Raw genomic sequence first — 14,988 nt, 5'->3', positions numbered from 1 at the left:
TAAACCTTTATCAAGGGCAAAATTTGTTTATGATCATTATTTTATGCTCATAGTCTGTTGATTCAAGACACCCAAACTTTGCCGTTTTGTCAGTGCTTAGGTTGTGTCGCTGACTGTATTTGCCGAAAGAGTGGATCAAGTCACAAGAACGCTGTTCATTTTAGACTGCTGTAGAAGACCAAAGTTACTCAGCATTTGCTTAACTGACTATTGTTGATACTGCCAGCCTACCAACTGATGTAGGATTGAGTCCAAGAATGGCTTGGCCGTCATCCAAACTTCAGGTTTTTTTCCTCCCACTGTAAGAGGCCATCTTGGCATCATTTTCAAGGATACACGAAGAGTGATGTACCGTATGAACGCTGCCTTCCTTTCAGTTCGTTATTTATAGCGCGTTTTAAACGTTCTAAGTGTTCCTTGTCAATAAAATTTCTGCAATAAGAATTTTTCTAGGGGGTGGTGGCGTATGATTTTGATTGTAAATATTTACCTTTTGATCTATAACATAATGTTTTTAACTTTCGATGTTTATCACATTTTTCTCCTATGTTTGGTATTTTCCAAGGTTTCTATTGCGTTGTTAGCTTTATGGTTTTTTTCCTTTATCTCTTTTGCGTATTATCCATAGGTGGTCTATTTACAGTACTTTGACAAGTCCACGACTTGCAGTGGATGACTGAAGTCTTGCCAAATTGCTTTTTATATAAAAAACAAAGTGTGTCAAGTTTTAGAAGTTCTATTGTGTTTGAGGCTGAGGTTCGTGCAGCTTAAAGCTCATTCTCGTGTTAGATAACATCTGATGTTTTGACACTTCATTAATTCTTTATAATGGAAAATTTGGACCTGTACAGTTATAACTTTATTTGAATTGTTCTACTTAGCGTTAACTTTCAAATGTTACATACAATAGCAAAATTTGAGCAAGGCAAACAGCATAGCATACGTATAATTCTTTGAAATCTTATTTCTTTATTGGAAGAACTTCGAAAGTAATCATGACTATGCCATCAGGGTTTTATGCTTTCTCGTGTAACTTTGGACGTTTGAAATACTTATGGTGTCAGATATACACAAGCAGTGCACTGTTGCAAGAAATGTCAGATAGATACAAGGCTTTAAGATTTTATATGTGAGACTTTGAGACAAATGATCAAGGTTTGTGACTGAACGCAGCCAGAACTAGCATTTGGCCGTTGAAATTTTCCACATTTGTCGGGTTCACAGTCGAACAGATTGTAGTGTTTTTGTTGTTGTTGTATTAAGCTGACTTGATGCTAAGCAGCCAGTATCATTTTCTCTTATTTGCATTTGCCTCATTGCCCTAATTCATTTTGCTCCTTAGCAAATCAACTTGGCGGGGTTCAGATATTTTGTATGTAAAGTTACAACTAGGTGTAGTTAATGTATTGTAACGAGATGGAGTTGAGACATTTGCATGAAGAGAGAGAGAGAGAGAGAGAGAGAGAGAGAGAGAGAGAGAGAGAGTTTATATTGTACTACTTGACTTGTGTGCCAGAGTACCGTACCTGCGTACATACTGCAAGTCGGTGGCCAGTTGGCAAAGTTTGTCTCCCAATGTTTTGTTTTATCACGTGAGTTTGAGATACTGTATTCGAATTGAGAGAAGAATGCAGCTTAGGACTTGGTATTTTAGTTTCTTGTCTGTAGTTGATTTTTTTTGTTCATTTAATAGGATAGTATTTCTTGTGCTGAATGTTAATTCTATGCGAGTTTACTGTTTGGGAATGAGGAAAACAGTAATCTCAGTGCTCCTTGTTTTTGTCCTGATGTTCATGCCCGATTAAAATGTTTTATATGAAGGTGTTCCAGTTGAGATAAAGATGATAATGGATTAAGATACTGATACTTTATCTCATTTTATGTAGTCTGCTGAGTAATTCACACTCTACTGTAGTTATTATATTTCCTTCAGATAACAATAACTGTTGTAATTTTCTCGTTCTTCTTCTAGGCATGAGAATAAGGAATGGAACCTTGCGTTGAAACTGAAAACTCCATAGGTTTTACTCATATCAGTGCAGAGCTACAGCCAAATGACATCACACCAAAGTACATATATTATGTCATTGAGCGCTGAGGTTTTGCGTGCTTTCTTGTGCTGTCTTGATAAAAAGTGAATCTCATATTTCTACCATTCGTCCATATGGCACTTGTTGTGTGAGGAAGGAGGAGTAACTCTATGTCTCACTTGAGCAATTTTATTATGTTTTTATGCTGTCTTATATATTCCCTCTATGTAAGCAAACCACCACAGTACAAACTACTGTAGTCCGCTAGTTTTATTTATACACCTTTTTTGACCATGCATCGTTTGCTAGTTTTATATGAATATAGAGGAAATTGAAACAAAACAAATTTGGTGGATGTACAGTTGAGTTGAAAATTTTACTGTACTGTAATGTGCATATAGAGTAAGAAAAAAGGGCATTAGAAAGTGTTTAAAAACAATTATAGGACTGGACAGCAATTCTTCAGAATCTGCTACACTTAATAATTAACAGGTAAGAATGAAGGCCAAAATATGAAAGCACCTTGGGAATTGTTTTAAATGAATGTATCGTGGACCACGGAATGAAAGAAGTTATTTTAAAATAAGCAGTGTATTTTTGTATTTTCTTGTACACTAATAAAGGTATCCGTATTTGTTCACAGGTTGGAAAGTTATTCGTGCAAAATGGTGGGACAGGAAAAGGCGCTCTACAAGCGGTTTCATAGTTTCTCTGGAGTAAATGATCTTCAGGCACTTTCTCCCCCGCAATCTGTGTTTGGAGCATCTCCACATAATTTGAAGTATGTAGAAGAAATTAATTTTCAAAAATGAATATGGTGTTGCAAAGCCTTCAAATTGTACGTTGTAAATATTGTCATGTAGTTATTGTTACTGTACCGTATATGCATGTATAGTACTGCTGGGACTAAAAATTACAGAGCAAACAGTCATTCATATGCTGTGGAACATTTTATCCATTATAAATACCTTTTAATTTATATTCCTGTATTAAGCATTAAGAAACTTGTTACGGTACAGTTTAGTCACTCGACAGTTTTCATTACAGTTTTTTCATGTTTGGTACTGTATTGTGGTGGCTTAGGTAGAGCAGCCTTAGCATTTTGAATATTCATCAGAGTACTAAAAGTTATTGTTTTTAGTGGGAAGGTATCATTATGCTAGTTACAGCATTTATAGGGCTGGTTAGGTCAGTCTGGTCCGAAGTGGGTGCGACCTCATAGTGGGTGGACCAGTGGCAACGTGGATGCTAATGAATCCCCTGGGCGAAGCCACCGGAGGGCGTTGGGTTTGGGTCATGACGGGACTAATGTGACGTCTCTGATGACTTAACACACACTTGTGCCAATTTAGCTGTATTATTGTTACTCTGGGTACTAGAACTGTACAGTATAGTTTTTCATACCCAACTTGATATGGGTTCTTGTCAGCAAGTTTCTTAGGATAAAACACTGCCAGCATGTACAGTATCTCAGGATTAAACCACCACCTCCAGAAATTGTATTTAGTTCGTAAATGGCTGAAGTTGGCTGCAACATCATTAGGTCAGTTTAGTATTTGTGAAGTTTCCATTTTGTGAAGATGCTGCTTGTCATTTTGAGGGTTTCATCGATATGAATAGTGCTGGTAAGAAAGAAATGAACACATTAAATACTGTCTTAAACTCTTGTTGTGATTGAAGTGTCTAATTTTTTTTAGATTTCTGAAGCACTGTAATTTCAACTATCAAATGATATTTCATTTTCAGTTTTGTGCATACGTACAGTGCATGAATATTAGTGTTTTTTAAGTTACCTCTGAAACTTATTGTAAGATACCTCAAATTGGTAATGAAAGAGAAAAACTAAAAAAGGAAAAAATTCAGGTTTATTAATATAGTTTTGAAAGCTGAGAATTCAATGCCATTAAATTTTATTTCCAGCTTGTATTTGAAAAAGAAGGAAAATTTACAAGAAAGGAGTTGCATTTTATGTCTTACACGTAAGCTGCTAAGCAGGTAAATGAATGTTAACTGGGTAAATGTAGTTTTGTGTTTCTTAGAAGTCATGCAAATTGGTAACCAAGAACAGTACAAAGAGTTTGTTTGAAAAACATTGTTAACATTTGTAATTACTACAATTAACTTTGAGTGATAATTCAGATATAGTACAGGTATTTCTGTGATTTGCATAAAATTAATTGGTTACAGAATTGGATGTAGAGTTTTATTTTAATATGGAGAGAGCAGCAGGCCAGTGTGGCTTTCGCCCCTCTGGCAGGTTTAACCATGGTGGTAAGGCCAGGGGAGGAAGCATTGACGGCAAACGGCACCACAGCTTATTGAGATGTTACAGGTTTTTAGTTGAGAGAATATCATGGGAATTAGAAGCAGCTGATGTCAGTAGAGAAGTTGAGGTACAAGATTAGTCTAAATTGTCTTTTATTTTCTATTTTTCTAGCTACTAACTGAAAGGAATGAAGAATATATTAGTAACAATAACACACAATTTTATGTTGGATATTTTCTTATTTTAGTTGATGCCTTGCAGTCTGAAGTATAATGAAACAATTTTAGTTATGGTGTAGATGCCAGATAAGTCTTATTAGAATTCAAGAATGAATAGATATTATTCAGAGGAAATGTTTTTCTGTCTTGCTGCACTGACACATGGTTAAAGCAGTAGTTTGTCATTAACTTTTTACTTTAGAAAGTAAAAGGCTGTACCTTCACAAATGATTTTATACTAAATTTGCCCAAACGGAGTGCCTCCTTGGCCTCCGCTGTCAGTTTCAAGCTCTATTCTCAGGGGTTCGCAAAGCAGTGGGGGAGAGGACAGTCCACTAGAAGACAAGATAAATCGAAAGACGCTCTTTTACCTGATTTCCACCTTGAATGCAGCGTTCCATCCTGATTATGATTTCAGCAATGCATCATCCCAAGAATTTTCAAGGGAACCTTCACTTGAGGTATGAAACTGTCTGTTTCTTGTTTGTTTCATGATGCTAACTGCTCTACATATGCAAGTTTAAACTTTTATCTTTACAAAGGTCACAAATGTTTTTGCCAGGCGTTTGTGTTACTGGTGTTTAACTCTAGTTACAAAAACAGGTGTATCCAACCTGTAGTGTACTTGTGGGCATAAAGTTAAGAAGTGCACAGCCAGCATTTGTAGCTCCATAGTTTGTGTGGTACCACTCAGTGTTGCAGTTTGGTTTGGAGAATTTTAGCTTTTGGTAAAGAACTGCATTCATATGCAAAAGTCGTAATCCATTTTTAGTGTAACTTTTCTCCCGTGTATACAGTATAGGTGACTGTGCTTCATTAGCTTTCAGCTGATTAGGTACAGTAATTGCTTAACCTTTATGATGGGATTTTGTGCTTGATGGTCTTGAATTGATTTGCTTATGTGTTGGCATGTTAGTCACAGTCTGTGGTGTTGTCATTTTTCAAGTTTCCAACTTCATGGGCCTACTGTATATTTTTTATTGGGGCAGGTGTACAATGTACACTAAGTGTGATGTAAACTCATGTAACCTCCTGTGGATGCTTCACAATGTATGCTATTTTTCCCAGATCCATTTGCACATATCCTAATGTACAGTGTGTGCGATTTGGTCTCATGAATGGTGGAGGAGGTCTTGTGATTATTATTTCTTGCTGCAAGAGGATATAAGAGGAGAAAAGAATAATTAGCTGATACCTCCAGGTGACCTGTTATTGATAGGATTGCATTTCTAGGTCTTGTAGTTTTTGACTCTCGTGATGTGGAATTGCAACAGGTTTTTTAGGATGAAAAACTTGAGGATTTCTCAAAATTTAAAGATGACTTGGTTAGCAAAATATTAAAGTTACCTTGTAGTATTGGTGTTATTTCGTATGGACAAGATGGCTGTATTATGCCAAAAGACTATTGTTATCAGAAAATGGAAATTTCTAGTCACAACAAAACTGGTAAACAATGAGTTTATTGTTGGTTATAAAAGTATTTTAACCAAACCTTCGAGCCAATTTAATTAGCTCTCAGAGGGTTTGACATTTGTCAGTTATAAGACAACTGACAGTGACTGGACAAAAACCATTTGACTGGAGTGGAATGGGAATAATTTAATGATAAGTGGACACTAAAAAATGGCTCTAACAATTGATGATCAAATGTCTTTTTAATAATTTTGGATTATTAGTTTTACAAAAAAAAAGCTCTTTGTAGTAATTTTATTCCTTTTACACAATCTTCATCTTATTGAATTACAAAAATATCTTATTGAATTACAAAAGTATCTGAATAGTTGACTTGTAAGAATTCTGTTTAATGGGTAAAATCGGATGTTTATGCCATGATAGTATTAATTTTAAGTTTCAGTAATCTTAGGTTTGATAGAGAAGTACAGTACAGTATTATTCTTAAGTTTTTAGCCAGACCGCTGAGAAAGATGAGAAGGCTTCATACAAATTAGCTTCCTAGTACAGTAGTCCTAACTGGTTTAAACAATGTTAGGGGATGCATGAACATTATGAATAGTTGGTCATCTCATATAAAGCATTTTCAAGCATATTATACAATATTTCTTTGTATTTCTAGCCCTTTCCCAGATGTTAGGAATATGAGAAAAGGAATTATTTATTGCTTGTAGCTTTCATCTTTATTACAAGTCACTTCTGTTATTGCAGTGGCTTGTACTGTACTGTATTCCTCAATTGCTTTGGCTTTTGTTTCATCACAAGATTTGTCACAACTAAATGGTTAAAACCTTCTTGGTACGAGCAGTCGTCCATCATCCATGCCACACTCATTTTTCACGTGATATCTTCACGATTCCTGATTCATCAATTATGAGCTGGTGCTATAAGAAAAATAAACCTGTTAAGGTTTCATAATTTATGCTTATACCATAGAATGAAGATTAAAGCAGTGTAGTACGTGATTTTTGGAATTTCAAGAGTTAACACCATGTACAACATACTGTCAAAGTGAGTGCTGAAAATATAGTGGTCAGCAGTACAAGGCCAAACATGACACCTTATTTGTTAAACAAGAGTTTTCTGTGTTTGTGTGCTACTTGTGAATATTCAATATTTAGTTTATCCAACTTAATAGCTGCCATATAACTCTTAAAACAGGTTTTTACATAGGAAAACCCTATTTTGGTATCCTACTGTTCATCCTCAAAAGAAGTTACTGTCGTGGTCCCCTCAGGGCTCCATAAGACAGGCCAGCCAATCCCAAAAGAATTCCCTTATAGCTGGTCTCGGCCAGGACAGTGCTCGTTGACATGACAGAATATAAAAGAATCAAGACAGGAGGGCTATGTCTCTCTGTCTACTGTAGGTACCTCAGCTCGTCCTTCATCCTTCACACAGGTGTAGCAACAGCGTGTGTGTGGGCCATTTTCCGTATTACTTACACCAGGTCTGTGCACGATAAATGTTCACCCCAGTCCCGTGCCTTTTTGTCCGGGCAAAGTGGGTGGGTTTGAAGACTCACAGTGGCAACCAAAAAAAGGTTTTTCTTGTGTCAAAACCTGTTTTTATGATGGCGTAGCCACTGTTTGTCCTCAAAAGGAGCTTACGAAAGAATTTGACAGGTGACAAAATGGCTTAGCTCCTAATAAATAAGTCCCAACAACCCATATAAAATTTCGGTCCACGGTGAAATCACAAGTTATCGGTGCTATTCTTTATTCCAGAGACCCAGGAGGGTTTGGCAACAAAGAACAGGAAACGACACAAAACCCTATACAGTATATGTATTATTACCTCCAGTTCTAAGGTGACTTACTTAAATACTTACACTGGGTCCAGCTGCAGGATTATTGTGCCTTTCCCAGGAATATCTCAGTATGACCACCACATCAAGAAGGCCCCTGGTTTTCTACTAAAGTGCCTATGGAGCAAAGACTCACCACACCACCTACTGACACAAAGTGTATTTGAATCTGCTTGAGCTCATGGCAATAGTGTTTCAGGAATACTGCCTCGGATAACCACCCTGTACACTTGGAGACTTCTTCGAAAGAAACATTTTCAGAGAAAGCCAACAATGTACTTACTTTCCGGATGTTATGTGACTTAGGTAAAGAGTGAGTTTCTGCCTTTTTAATGGGGGACACTAAAATAATTCTCAACACATGTAGAGAGAGTGGCTTGTTTGTGCTAGGGTGTAGGAAAAGTGGACCATTCTGGTATGTTTGCCGTGACATGTAGGTAACCCTTGAGTGCCTGAACTGGGCATAATGTTTTATCTGAAATACTGAGTTCCTTTATCAGAGTAGGGGATTTTCTTGTGTAATGGTTCTTAATCTTGGCAGGAATGATGGGCCAGGAGACAATAGTAAATGATGGCTAGATGTATAAGTGATGTAACATCTCTGTCTAAGAGAGCCCAGTTGTCTAAGAGAGGCCAGTTCACTAATCCAAGCTCCTGATGCCAAAGCAGTCAGGAATACTGCATTTTGGAGCATATGAATCGTAGTTGTATTGGGCCCACTAAATTGAGGAAAGATAGGAGTCTTAAGAACCTTATTCAGGGACCAGGTAATGGGAAACCTTGCAGGAGCCAGTCTCTGCAATGCAAAAGACCAGAAAAGGGAAGTAACAATTTCTATATTAGAATTAGCTCCAAGACCATAAAGCAAGGGTTCTGACAATACTGCCTTGTATGCCATGATATAATAGCAAGGCACTTGTCCTCAAAAAGATCTATAAGAAAATGTAGAACCATTTCAAGAGAGATTTAAATTGGCTCTCAGCTTGGAGGTAATCTAAATGCACTCTCCATAGTGACTGGTATTGTCGGATTGATTGTTTTCTGAATGACATTTGGTTGGGTTTATCTATGCTTTCAACGTAATTTTTGTAAATAATGTAAATACTGTTGGTGTTGATTGCATTATTATTGTTTATTGTTCTGTTGATTTTTATTATGTTGCTGTTGTTATGATTCTGTTTACTAGTTTTGCTAGTAATTTTACGTTGTTAATTTTAATTCTTTTGGGAGACATTGATCTGAACCCTGGGCCTGCTGCTTTTTACTGTAAGAAAAATTGCAGAGTACTTACTCACATATTTGGGGTTTAAGGTCAAATCTTCTTGATCTCCAGAGTCGTGCCTGTAACTATGATTTGATGTTTTTATCTGAGACACTTGTAAGTAATAGCAAGTCAAAGGTTCAGTTTTTAATCCCATGGTTTGGTGGCCCATATTTTATTTATAGTCATAACATCCCACATGCGTAGGGTATGGTTGTATGCACTAAGTTCGTACGACTTATATATAGCCAGAAAAAACTTAAGAGTGTAGTTGTAATGAAATTCTTTGTTTTAAGATTTTCAGTAAGTTCTACGCTGTGTACATATTTGCTGTTTACCACAATCCAGATATCGACGATTCTAAATTATATATGACTGTCTCTTGGAGAGGATTAGCATGGCTCAGTCACAGATTTCAGAAGCTTCCTTCATTATTTGTGGAGACTGCAATGCAAGGCACAGCAAGTGGCTTAATTCAAATTCCACAGATCAACATGGTTGGTCTACTCTTGAGTTCTTTGTGTCCTTCGATTTTGTCCAGCTGATTGAGGAGCCCACACATATTTCTGATAATAGATTAGACCTCATATTTACAGACGTTCCAATTTGTGAAGTCCAAGGTGTGTGAGTATATAGGCACTTCCAATCAGTGCGCCATTGAGATCGCATTATTGAAGCATGTCAGAGGCACGTAATATTTCAGATGCTATATCAGATCCAGATCCCAAGAAAAAGCTAAATGAAATGCTGATGGCTATTTTAATAATGTATGTCCCTAGGAAGGTCATTAAATTCAGGACAAATGACTAGCCATGGTCTGATGATACATGTAGAACTTACCATGACAAACAAACTAAATATAGCACATGGAGACAAAATCAATCACATGAAACTTACACCATTTTTGTTGAGTATGCTGTGAATAGAATCTATCATGTAGCTGAGAGAAGTTACAATAATTCCTTAAAGAGGAAACTTGAAGGAATTACTGAGCCTCTTCTGTGGTGGACCTAATTGGAATCATCTATCTTTGGGTCAGGCTCATCTTCCATTCCTCCACTACTAACAGCTGATGGTAGACTGATTACTGGCCCAAATGAAAAAGCTGAACTGCTTCATCAAGCTTTTGAAGCTAAGCAATCAGCTGAGGATGTCCCTCTCCCTGATGCTTGTCATCCTGAACCTATTCTTACAGAATTGGCATTTTGCCAATTTCTATTCTCCCTGTGCTTTCCAGAGTTGCAAAAAACTTATTTTTAAGCCACTGTATAAGTATATGGAATCTAAAGGATTGTTTGCTGATAGTTAATATGCATATCAAAAGCAGTCGGGTACCTGTGATACTCTTTCAGATTTGACATGCCATTTCCAAGAGAACCTTGATAAGGATTTTGAGTGTAGAGTAACTGAAATAGATTTTAGTGTTGCTTTCGATCTAGTAAATCACAAGGCACTTATAAACTTCAGAATCTTGGAGTGAGTGGACATGTTTTAGGTTTACTTCAAGATTTCCTTACATGTAGGTAGCAACATGTTGCTGTTGATGGAATCTTTAGTAAACCAAGACCTATTGTGTCAGGAGTTCCACAGGGCACGGTATAAAAGGCCTCATATATTTATAACAGTGATAAAATCAGTGCATTTGTCCTTCCTTTGCTAGAATACTATTCTCTAGCATGGATGTTTGCTTCTGCCAGAGATTTATGTCTTTTAGATAGAGAGGTTCTGTTTCCTAATACTTGCAGTTTTGACTAGGACCATCTACAGGTGGTATCTTGTTTGTCAGTTTTTCATAAGTTCTATTTTAACAGATCTTTCACATTCTTAACTGATCCCTGATCTCTTGTACCTGCCAAGAGCAACCATATTTTCTGAATGGCAGTACCAGTATGCAGTAAATGTGTCTTGCTGTCAAACTTGTCTGTTCCAGAGGTCGTTTATTCCTCACACTGTTGGACTATGGAACAGTCTCCCTGAGGATGTCGTGCAATTGGAACTTCAAAAGTCCAAGCGAAGATACAATGCATTACTACCCTAATACTGTTCCCCTTGCATTTTAATACATTTTTATCTATTTATTAATTTAATTTATTTTCTTTTTTCAGAAGCGAGATCTTTCTGTATTTCCCCTTTCCCCCCTCTTACTTCTTCCTAGTGAACACTATATTCTTTGGAAGCTCAAATTTTTAATCAATGGCTCCTGTGGGGTTGTTTCATATGAATAGGGTTTATCTTCTGACTAATGTAACAGTAAAATAGTAAATTGATCATCAAATTATGAAAAGGAAAAAAAAGCCTTTACTAAACGCCAAGGCTCAGAAGTTAAGCATGATTAGGAATTAATTACTATCACGTTACATTTTGTGACCAGGAAGTTAGGCTAACACAATTTCTGTTTTTGGGTAAGTCCAAATTATCTATCATTGTTAAAAAAGTCACTGACTAATGAGTTTCAATAACAAAATTGCCTTATATTATTTCATTATTGTTAAAAAGTTGCATTGTTACACAAGAAAAACACCAGCACGGCACTTTAACATAGCCTAGCAGCCTGATCCTAACTTCTCACCTTGTGGGAAACCCACCAGCTCTACTCTTTAACAAATATAATCCTACCAGTTAAAATTTTAAGGAACTAAATTTTTTCAATGTGTTTGAAACCTATGCCCTTAACTTTCCTCGTAGTTGAATTCCTTGATGGTGACCGAAATAAGACCTTAGGAAAAATATCCAAGAGTGAAGCCCTGGGACTTCTTTCCTTGTCACAGACCAAGTGAGTAATGAGGAATATGGCCGACATGTGCTGTTGCCACGTGTGTGAAGGATGAAGGAAGAGCCAAGGTAACCGCTGTAGACAGAGATAGAGGTCTCTTGTCTTGAGTCCTTTACATTCTATCATTGCACCAACGAGCACTACAGTAAACCCCCGTATTTGCATTCTCACGATTCACGGACTCACCGATTCGCGGATTTTTCTATAGAACATATATACACATTATTCACGGAAAATTCGCCTATTCACGGAAAATTCGCCCATTCGCGGTATTTTTCACTGAGAAATATTCACAAATTACAGTATTTTCATATAATTTTCATGACTAAATGCACTTTTTATGATAAAACTGTTAAAAATACTCAGGTACCCAAGTAGTGCTCAAGTAGAATCAGGAAGTGAGAGAGACTAAATTACCTTATACTCTTGCATAAATGCATATAGCCATAAACAACTGAATAAGAAAGTGTTGTTTTGCTTATAACCGAATCGGATAACAATGGCTGTTTTGCTTGTATTTCAACCATCATACGGTAGTAAACAATTGCCATAGTTATGCTACAAATGACGTTAAGTAGAATAAGACTGATATATTTTTACATTATACCCTTATTTGCTATGGATAAAAGATGGGCAAGGAAATATGCTGCTAAATTTAAGCTGCAAGTTGTAGCTGAAACTAAAAAGACAATGTTCAAGCTGCTAATGATATAAATTATCGTGTGTTAACAACGACCGTAAATAAAATTGGAGAGAAAATATTTTAATCAAAACTACTGGGCATGAAAGAACACATATTACTGCTGTTTTTACACTGATAAAAGATAAATACGGAAAGCTTATGTTATGATGAAATCAAGTGAAAATGGCAAATGGAATCTTGATTTTTTTACACAAAACAAACATGCCTCCCAGACAGCCAGTGTCATCTATTAATGAAAAGAATAGCTAAATTAATTTCACAACGAGACATATTTAAGTTATATTTCAACTTGAAAACACTATATATAACGAAAAATAACCTTGCTAACTGGAAGCAAGAAAAGTGCTCTGAACTGAGTTAAATTCGGCAAAATAAACTTACCGTGTAATCATTTTCCAAACCAAAACATTGATTGTTATGATCGCAACTGATGATACAAAAGCAATATAAGAATGTATACAATATTACTGGATACAGAGAAGTAAAGCATAACATTTTACAAGATTCATGGAAAAGATGCATACTGTATTCGTTATGTTGGTGTTTGTATAATACGATATTAACATATGAGGATAGAGTACAGTGTAATGTAGGCTAGGCTACCGTATACGTATACGATATACCTGAGTGTAGGCTAAGCTAATTCTTGTTTGTTATTCAGTTTCTCTTTGTATTGAATTATCATAAGTCACTCTGCATGAACATCCAGAATTAGCTGATATTAATAATTACACCGTATATGTATAGAGTATACTTTGTAGTGTAGGCTAGGCTACCATATATGCATACATGGTACTGAATACCCTAGTGTAGGCTAGGCTATATTTGGGATACATTTTTTCCAACAAACGATGGGTTTTTTGGAACCTAATCCCATCGTAAGTAGGTTAATACAGGTGTAAGCATTTTTAGAGTTTCTTTTGTGTTTGAGCTATCAAAATAGACAGTTCTAAGTGTTTTTGGAAGGGTTTTAAGTATTCAGGGATTTTAGGCTAACTATAAGAGAATTTTTTTGAGACTGGTTGGTCTGTCTTATGGAGCCCTAGGGGTACCTTGAGAGTACAGTATCTGCTTTTGAGATGAACAGCAGCTACGCTATCAAAAATGTTTTAATTGGGTATCAAACTATCTATGATGAGAACATGCAACCCAAGAACACCATATGGAGGACTGAAAGACTGATTTCTGCCAAGACCTATGTCTGGAGTTCTACAGGGTAGTGTTCTTGCTCCACTGTTATTTTTAGTGTATACAAGTACAGTAATATGGTTGTCAGCCTGGAAGAGAAGATTGTTCAGTATGCCGATGATGCAACACTTGTTGGTTTAGTAAAGTCTTCATTTATGAGAAGTGAAGCTGCCCTCAGCCTCAAACGGGACATGTACTGGATCAGTAAATGGCGTAGTTGATGGGTATGAGGCTGATCTCCATTAAACGAAATTGCTATAGATTAACAGATCTTGTACAGATTTTCTACCCCATCCTCCCCTTCAGGTGGCTGGGATTCTGCTGATTGGTTCTGGAGCCTTAACTATTCTAGGAGTAACTTTTGACACATCTTACTTTTGAGAAACATCTAATGAAAGTTTTAGCAAATGCCGCACGAAAGTTAGGTATTGTTCGTGAGGCGTCATATATTTATTACAGCAATAAAATGAATGCAACTTGTTTTAGGTCATTTGTTCTTCCTTTGTTCTCTGGTGTGGATGTCTGCTTGTGCCAGAGATTTATCTCTTTTAGATAGAGTGGTTCATGGTGGAGAGGTTTCCATTATTTCCTAATTGTAGCAGTTGTGAATTGGACCATTGACGGATTGTCTCGTGTTTGTCACTTTTTCATAAGGTGTATTATAACAGAGATCTTTCACATACACAATTGATTCCTGATCCCCTTTTCTTGACGAGCAACAAGATTCGCTGAACAGCAGCACCAGTATGCAGTAAATGTGCCCCGCTGTCAAACTTGTCAGCTCCAGGGTCCTTTATTTCTCACACTGTAGGACTGTGGGACAGCCTCCCTGAGGATGTCTTGCAATTGCAACTTCAGAAGTTCAATTGAAGATGCAATGCATTACTACCTAAGGCAATTCTCTTGTATGTTGATAATTTACTTACACTTTTATTTATTTATTGATATACGTCTCTGCTTTTCTAATAACTGATCTCCTCTTTCTGTATTTCCCTTTACTTTACCTTCTGTTACTTCTTTCTAATGAATACCACATTTTTTGGAAGCTTGAATTTCAAGTCAGTGGCCCTTGTGGGCTTGTTCCTTATGAGTAGGGTTCATCTTCTGAATAATAATAATAATAATAATAATAATGATAATAATTAATATAATAATAATAATAATAATAATAATAATAATAATAATAATTAATAAAATAATAATAATAATTATTATTATAATATTATTATTATTATTATTATTATTATTATTATTATTATTATTATTATTATTATTCCCTGGAGTGGAAAA

The 14,988-nt window shown here is 36.2% G+C and overlaps 1 protein-coding gene across 3 annotated transcripts in view; it reads left to right on the top strand.

Annotated features, from left to right (window-relative positions):
• The window catches only part of Maf1 (repressor of RNA polymerase III transcription Maf1), a 107,723-nt gene that overhangs the window by 55,517 nt on the left and 37,218 nt on the right, over positions 1-14,988 (top strand). The window contains exons 1-4 of one of the 3 annotated variants that reach the window (XM_067082769.1): positions 1,973-2,522; positions 2,674-2,811; positions 3,951-4,025; positions 4,816-4,975. In XM_067082769.1, coding sequence (XP_066938870.1) covers positions 2,696-2,811; positions 3,951-4,025; positions 4,816-4,975 — 351 coding nt within the window. In that variant the 5' untranslated portion in view covers positions 1,973-2,522; positions 2,674-2,695. Of the gene's footprint in view, positions 1-1,972; positions 2,523-2,673; positions 2,812-3,950; positions 4,026-4,815; positions 4,976-14,988 lie in introns of those variants that run through there. The other 2 variants (XM_067082766.1, XM_067082767.1) reach the window with 2 other exon arrangements.

This window comes from Macrobrachium rosenbergii, chromosome 39 (genome assembly GCF_040412425.1).
Source record: "Macrobrachium rosenbergii isolate ZJJX-2024 chromosome 39, ASM4041242v1, whole genome shotgun sequence".
NCBI classification, from domain to species: Eukaryota; Metazoa; Arthropoda; class Malacostraca; order Decapoda; family Palaemonidae; genus Macrobrachium; species Macrobrachium rosenbergii.
Note: the sequence above shows the minus strand (reverse complement) of the source record. Positions and strands in the feature narration are given on the sequence as shown.